Source organism: Sinocyclocheilus anshuiensis, unplaced genomic scaffold (assembly GCF_001515605.1).
Source record: "Sinocyclocheilus anshuiensis isolate Anshui unplaced genomic scaffold, SAMN03320099.WGS_v1.1 scaffold374, whole genome shotgun sequence".
Taxonomy (NCBI): Eukaryota; Metazoa; Chordata; class Actinopteri; order Cypriniformes; family Cyprinidae; genus Sinocyclocheilus; species Sinocyclocheilus anshuiensis.
Genome location: NW_015546051.1, coordinates 251,667 through 259,883, shown reverse-complemented (window position 1 = coordinate 259,883; position 8,217 = coordinate 251,667). Strand labels below are relative to the sequence as shown.

Genomic DNA, 8,217 nt, shown 5'->3' with positions numbered 1-8,217 from the left:
TTAATAAGCAGACACATGCACTCTTTGTATGTTTAATAACGCTACACTGCTAATATGTCATAAACATCCTTTATTGTTACAAAAATACCATGAGCTGCATACAAAACAGGGGAAACTTGTGTGTGTGTGTGTGTGTGTGTGTGTGTGTGTATGTTTATGTATTTATTCAAAATGAAGTGCCTACTTATAAAAGTCAAAACAGTCAGAATTCACGAGACTTTTTCCATTCTTTTTCTTCTCCCTCCCAGCTTTCCATACTAAAGCTTTACCATCTTTCTCTTGACCCACAAAAACATCTAAACCAGATACTCACACAAGCCAGTCCACAGCCAAAATGAGGGACAGATCGTTGGTGGGAAGACCTACTGACTCCAAAATGATGGCCAGCGTCAGCACCCCTCCAGCAGGGATCCCAGCAGCTCCCACGCTAGACGCCGTCGCAGTCACACTACAAACAGATATAAAGTCAGTCAGTCAAAGTCTTCCAATCAAAGCAGAGTATGGAGGTGGCTGAAAGACATTCAATGAACTCACAGGATGGTGATGACCTGGACGAAGTCCAGCGGGATACCGTTAAGCTGAGCGATGAACACCGCAGCTACACACTGGAAGCAGGCGGCTCCGTCCATGTTGACGGTAGCTCCGATGGGCAGGATGAAGCGGCTGATGTGCTTGGACACACCGTTGTTCTCCTCCACACATTTCATCATAAGGGGCAATGTGGCAGAGCTGATCAGAAAATCTGATATTTATTTCCTGCATAATTGTGCATTTGCAATATTCAATTAATAAATGTAATCAAACTAAGGTAACTAATCAAAATTGGCGTAATAAGACATCAAATCCATTTAAGGCCAGGAATCTGATCACAAGTGGTCACAGGAGACACAGCTGAGGCACATCTTACTTCCAGGAGAGGTATTTTCAGACCACTTGTGTTTGGATCAGAGACTGATGTAAATACCGGGTTTTAAACCGGCCTACACTAATACAAAATAAAGGCTCCAAAATGATGTTTTCACACCCATACCAAGAACAACCTTTTGGGTTCCGCAAAGAACCTTTCAATGGACAGTTCCACTATAAAGAACCTTTTGTGCAATGGAAAGGTTCCATGGATATTAAATGTTCTTCATGGAACCATAGATGCCAATAGAGAAGCTGCTTATTCATTTACCTAGAGGACGTTCCAAAGGCAGTAGCCAAAGCGGTGACCAATCCCAGCAAGAAAGTGTATGGGTTCTTCCTTGTAATCACAAAGTAAATGAATGGGAGGATAAGAAGACCGTGGATGGCATGGCCAATGACGCAGCAGGCGATGTACTTCCCCAGGCTGGCGAACAGCAAGCCAACATCCTCCATTTCCACAATCTTAGCAGCAACCAGGAACATAATACCCAGTGGTGCATACCTGCAGACATAAAAACATGAGATATGGTGTCAGGGAAGTGAAGAGACGAATATATAGGACACCACAATTCAAACATTCGAAACAAACACTGGGAAAAACATGTGATGTTCCCTTACCACATGATCCAGGAGACCAACACCATGGTGGCCTCATTGAAAGAGTTGAAGAACTTGATAAGGATCTCTCCTTCCTCCCCAAGTTTCCTCAAGGCCACACCAAATGCCATAGCAAAAATGATGAGACCCAGGATGTTCATGCCATCCACATCTGTGCCAACTGGAACCTAAACACAAAGACATAAATGACTGAATTCACACACACACACACACACACACACACACACAAATAAATACTTTTTTTTTTATATTAACCACTAATATTTAAAGTAATTTTTTCATGCATAAATTAAATTATAATAATATTATACTGTAATAATAAACTGTAATAATATATATTTTTATAAATGTATTTAGAGAATTGTAAAAACAAAAAATGATATTTATATTTATCAAACAATAAATAAAATAAGAATCTGGACTTTCAAGACTATTCTAAAGGACTTTGTACCTTTTCCAAAGAGAAGTTGGTCGAGTTGGTGTCATTCTTTACAAACTTGTAACTAGTGGCATACTGTGAAGAAAAAAATGTTCAGAATCGTCTAATAAATCGCACATCACATAGAAAACACATAACCAAAAGCTTAAACCAAAGATTGTTAAACTCACCGACTGAAAGGCAGCTGATACCAGGTTAGATGGGAAAATATTTCTGAAAGACGAAGAAAGGAAGGAGTTATATATGTAACTGTATATAATATACTCTAAAATCAGATATGATATGAATTGCCTATTACATCAAACAAAACTCAAAAAGTTAACTTCAAAAGTTAGTACCGAGTAGTCTGTCCACATGTTGGCAAGGAAAAACTTGCATGGCCGTTAAACTTTGTCATTTGTTGTAACATGTTGTATATGCTACTTTTTAAAATAAAAAAAAACATTGAATTACAAAAAAAGAAACACTTGCATGTTTCACAGTCAAAAAGAATCAGACAAAGTGGAACAACAACAAATACCAGAGACTCAATCAACGCTAGATGCCTGCGTTGACAAGCAATTGAGTTAGTTGGTCAAAGACACTCACAACTCACAGACATTTTTATTTTAACTCCTGGACCGAAATAGTGAAGACAGAGGACAAGGATGAAACTCTCTACTAGTGCGTTTGCATCAAACGCATGTGCTCACACACTATCAAATAGTGTACACTTTGGTAGTTTGGCTGTATATGCAAAGCATTTGCATCAAAACTGAAGTATATTTTTGGGGGTTTGGCAAACACTGTCCAGAACAAGGTAGTGAGAGAACAGAGATCCAATTCTACCTCTCACAGATTCAGCCCACTGGCAATAAAAATCCTCAAAGTCCTAAACACCCAATCCCAGAGCGGCCTGGCCTCACGAGATGCCTCATGTGGAAATAACTTGGAGAATTTAGTCCGATTATAACCCTCCACTAATCCCAGTTCCACAAATTACCTCCCATCCATATAACCCCATTCTCTCCAATGTAGATGGGCACTAGGACCTGCCTGGAGACTGGAGATGAGGATTAACGTCAAACACAGACATTTATTCAGGAATATTCCAGCATCACTGACCTTAATATGGTGTGCATACAAAAAAACAAAAAACAAGTATGAAACCTGTGTGCCACCCTTTTTCCAAGTAAAATCACATAAACAGCTGTGGTTGAGTTACATTTCTAAAAAGCGCCATTACAGGCCAGATTCTGAACTTGCCCATAGGGAGCTTTCCAGTACATCGCAATCATTCCCGCTAACATCTAGAGAAGCCTGGAAGGTGTAAGGAGACTAGTATTATCATAAAATAATGCAGCCGGAGCAAGACGAGACTGGAAAACCGAGGGAAGAACAGCTTAAAATTTGCTGCATCCCAGACAGCAGGTCACTGCCAAACACCAATGCCAGTGGTCGTTCCCTTCTCAAATTTCCTTCGTCTGAACATTGAGGAAAGTTAGAACTGAAGACACATGCGAAACCAGCATAGCAACATTAGTAAAACCAGTTAATCCCGTTTAAATATTTAATTATTGACACACTCAAATGTTGTCACTGCTTTTCAAAGAGTCACATTCAAATCCAGTGAGCAGGTTGGGCCGAGCACGTCATCCAACATTCACAACTACTAATACCACACAACGACAATTTCATGACTCAATGCATTCCAAGAATGGCTTTATGATGTGATGATGTTCCTGCTTTCTACGTAGGCGTGTAAACAGTGAGACATGTAAAACAGGACCTATTCGAAACGTGGCACTCCACACACCTTATCAAAGATTTATCTTAAGTTCGGTGTTTGTTGACATATTAAAAGTAACTATTAACAAGTAAATGTACCTACACTCTGACTATGCCCTGTCTAAAATAAACTTTCACAAAGTTTACACAAAAAAGGCAATGATGGGGAAATTGTGGGTTTCACATGCACTGTACACAAAGCGTATGCTAATGCATTAAAGGAACAATTTACCCAGAAAACATTTACTGACCGTCATGTCATTCCGAACCCTGACTGCCTTTCTTCAGTAAAGCACAAAAAAAATTAAATTAGCAGAATGTCCAAGCTGCTCTTTTCCATACAATGAAAGTGAATGGTGTCCACAAGCTACTGAAGCAAGTTTTTCAACAAAACACCTTAAATTTCAGTTTGTTCCACACATAAACCAATCAGTATAGCTTGAAAGATGTAAAATGTAGTGCATGAGTTGTGTCGACCATTATTATAGTGTTTTTTGGCCTGAACAGCCCATTCACTTTAACTGTATGGAAAAAGAGCAGCATGAACATTCTTCAAAACTTCTCCTTTTGTGTTCCCCAAAGAAAGAAGGCCATAAGGGTTTGCAACAACAAGACTCACTTAACCTTTAAGATAAACTATATCTTTTGCGTAACACGGGGCAAGGAGGGCTTGTTCCACAAATGTTGTTGCTGTCAGGGGTCTTTCCGTCGCACTGAACCTGATAAGGCAATGCAACTACAGATAACAGATGAACCAAGTTGAAACTTGCAGAAACTGAAAAATCTAGCCTAATGTGAGAGTTAACAAAATATATAAGCTGTTAAGCAAACCTACTAAAAACATGCCAGAACCCGTTTGTAGACTTTTTATAGAAAGACCATCCAACTGCGTTCTTGTCAGAGTGTGGAATTAGCAGGGCTCCACAGTGGTCCTTGCAAATGTTTGGCAGGATTTAGTCACAGTGAAAGCCCAAGAGAGAAGCCCCTTTCATGGACGACACAAGCCACATCAGCTGCCTAATTAACCCTGCTTCTATTGTGCATGTCTGCATGCGTTTGCACGTGCATGTTGCCCTCATATGGCAGGCATACGCCGCTCATTGACTTGCCCTGGAGACACAGCCAAAGAAGAAACATTACAAATGTTTCAGTTTGGCTTTAAATTAGGGTTCTAATTATGGCCAAAACCACTCTTTTAAATGACAAGTTACTGCTGAATTCTGGTGAATTGTATATTGTGAGGAACTGGTCATAAAGTATGAAACAAGGAAGCACATGGAAACTAAAATAGCTGTCCCACCAGGAAGAGACTATGTTACAGGAAGAGAAAAAAAAAAACAGAATTTTAGCAGAAAAACTAACTTCTGTTGGAATGAAGTTATTAAACTGTATTAAACTACAGTGATCTCAATGCCGTTACAAAACAGGCTTTGGCTGTTTAGATCCTTTTCCCACATGGGAATGAATACAGGACTATTAGCAACTGAAAATCTCAACAATTATCAACCATTATTCCTTTATTGGTCTTGAAACCGGAAACTGTAATCAATTGCTACAAATTTAAAGAGAGGAAACAACCATTGCATTTATGAAGTGAAAACCACTTAATTGAATTTTCAAATGTTATTGTCTATTAATTAATAATGTGACAACTCTTACATACAAAAAAAGGCTGAAATATGAATTGAAGTTACTCTATGTGATTTTATTTATTTCTTTTTTTTTTGATAAGCAAAGCTAGTAAATGGCACATTTCATTTTTCACTTTGTGGGCCGAATGACATTTTCAAGGACAGGCCACCACAAACAGAAAAACCCTGTTTCTCTTGGGTCGGGTCACCCTAAATTGTGTCAGTGTAAATATTTGCGTTTTGTATATATTCATTTTAACATGCCCGTCTTCAGTGGTAGTGAGAAAGTTTACAAGTCGTTTACAGAATGCCTTTTGCTGCTTTTGAAGGTAAATGAGAACAGAATGTTCTCGTCGCATCATTCCGTTAATGAAATTTGACCTGTTTACAGGACAACATGGACCAAACCCTAAACCCCACACACAAACTGTATGATTTAGGTTTCCTTACGGAATGCAAGGGATCTCTGCCTCTGTTGAAAGAATAAATGACCATTTTCTTTACAATTTCTACTTATTTGAATTGCTAGAAGTCACAGTCTGACATATACAGCTAAAAACTCAACTTCGGCTTTTACTTCCTCGAGTAATGGAAACCACACACCCAGAAAAGGAAGGGTAGGTGTTACATTAATAAAACTGACCATAAAGCTGCATCCTCTTCAGAGCGGATTAACTGCGTCAAACACGCCACGCGCAGCTGATGCAACTGTAGCGCGTGTTTACAGCACAACGTAAAGCAACTCACGCTATTGACTGTCAAAACAATGTTGCTTAATGAATGTACGCTCATCGATGTAACAATAAGTAGCGTTAATTACAACAACGATTATTAAAACATACCATACTTATATAATTCCTGAGAAATAATGACTTTCAGAGTATACATATCGGAGACCGTTCCGATTCAGTTTGTGTAGCTTTTCGAGCGGACGGCGGGCAACTTGTTGACTCTAGTTACATAATATGTTACATATGTAGCATTCTGTGTTCGTTGACACATTTAATGAATGCTCCTTTCCTCTTCCTGTTCGGCAAAGCTCAACGCTGCGGTGGCATTTATTGCTGTACATTTCAATTTCACGATACGGTTTTAATAATACGTTAATTGTGAATGACAAGCGAGAAATGTGCGACCACGTGGAACCCTTTAGGGTTCACCTAGCCTAGACTCACCTTATCAAGTCTAAAAACGAATCGATGACTTCTTTGGCTTCGGGAACGTTGCTGTCATCCTGGGTGAGTTGGGAAATTTTTTTCCCGTCGCTGGAGCCAGGCTGTATGATGAACGCCATAATAACGCCGATGGCAGACGCGATCAGAGTGGTCACCAGAAAGAAGAGCATCGCCCAGCCGCCCAGCTTGCCCAGGGCTTTGGGGTCAAGGCTGGCAGCTCCTGACACCAGACTGCAGACCACCAGAGGAATGATGATCATCTTGAGCAGGCGGATGAGGAGCTCACCGGGGAATCCGAAGTAAAGGATCTGCGTGCGGCTCAACCCGGCGCTTCGCACGCCGAGCCCGATGAACACGCCGACGATGACCGCGGACACCGTCAGGATGACCAGCAGATTGGCCAATACGAAGCGTTTCATCTTCTGCCCGGTGGTCTCCGGCTCGCTCCTCTTGTGATCACCCAAGCCATTGGCGATGGTTGTGTCGTCCAGGTGCGCTTCACCGTTGGACGTCTTTACATCTTCTATGGAGATCTTTTCTTCTGCCATTGTGCTGTCTGGAGGTTGGAGAGCCGATGTAAAAAGTCTTAGGAGGCTTTGGTGTGAGCTGATTGTCTCTGCCCTCTCTCCTCATGTGCTGGCAGTGTGAAAATGACGTTGAACTATCCACTAACGTTAGCTATAACCTCATGAGGGCGGGGCTTGCATCATGCAAATACGGTCTGACTTGTACTGGAATAAATAGATACATATCTAACGTTATATCCTCTTGAGACCCAGCAAAAAGGTTTTGACACATATATATTTATTTATTTATTTATATTTGTATTTATCTAAATGTGTGTGTTTGTGTTTTGATATATACAGGTGCATCTCAATAAATTAGAATGTCGTGGAAAGCCAAAATCATGACAATTAAAAGAACCAAAGACTTAAACTACTTCAGTCTGTGTGCATTGAATTTATTTAATACACGAGTTTCACAATTTGAGTTGAATTACTGAAATAAGTGAACTTTTCCATGACATTCTAATTTATTGAGATGTACCTGTATACACACACACACACACACACACACACACATATATATATATATAAAGGTATATATAGATAGATAGATACAGTGGCCTTTATTTGGATACTTTATAAATGTGTAAATTCCATTAAATAACTATAAGTATCAAATGAATATCAAACCAGTTGGAATTTATTTTAAAGAAATAAAGCACACGCACACTTTTCAATTAAAACATTTAACAAAAAGCACTTTGTTAGTTTTAAAATAATAAAACAATAGATTTACCGGTCAAAATTACAAAGGTTAAAGTAATTACAATTAAAATTGTTTAAAGTAATTAAATAACAAACACTCACATTGTTGAAGTTCTGATAGAAGGTCTTGCAATTTATTTGCAACTGTCTAAAAGAAAGTTGTCTCTTAGAAAAAGTCTATAATTTGCTGCAGAATTCATTAATTTAATAATTTATATTTATTTAATATATTTTATAAAGTGTGGCTTAAAGGGATAGTTCACCCAAAAATGTGGGTAACCAAACAATTGATGGTCCCCATTAACTTGCACAGTATTTTTGACCAAGATGGCCACCAATTTGACTAACTTGACCTATGTGGATACTGGCGTACTGTCTTTATCTTTATATGGCAGTAATAGTAAGAA

General features: G+C 39.2%; 1 protein-coding gene across 1 annotated transcript in view; it reads right to left on the bottom strand.

The window, feature by feature from the left end:
• Nucleotides 1–7,269, bottom strand: part of slc1a5 (solute carrier family 1 member 5) — a 10,376-nt gene extending 3,107 nt beyond the window's left edge. The window contains exons 1-7 of the mRNA XM_016500377.1: nt 6,540–7,269; nt 2,137–2,179; nt 1,979–2,041; nt 1,528–1,694; nt 1,178–1,411; nt 535–729; nt 314–448 (exon numbers count right to left, since the gene is read on the bottom strand). Of these exons, the coding sequence (XP_016355863.1) occupies nt 314–448; nt 535–729; nt 1,178–1,411; nt 1,528–1,694; nt 1,979–2,041; nt 2,137–2,179; nt 6,540–7,087 (1,385 nt within the window). The 5' untranslated portion in view covers nt 7,088–7,269. The remainder of the gene's footprint in view (nt 1–313; nt 449–534; nt 730–1,177; nt 1,412–1,527; nt 1,695–1,978; nt 2,042–2,136; nt 2,180–6,539) is intronic.
• Between the last annotated feature and the right edge of the window lie 948 nt (nt 7,270–8,217).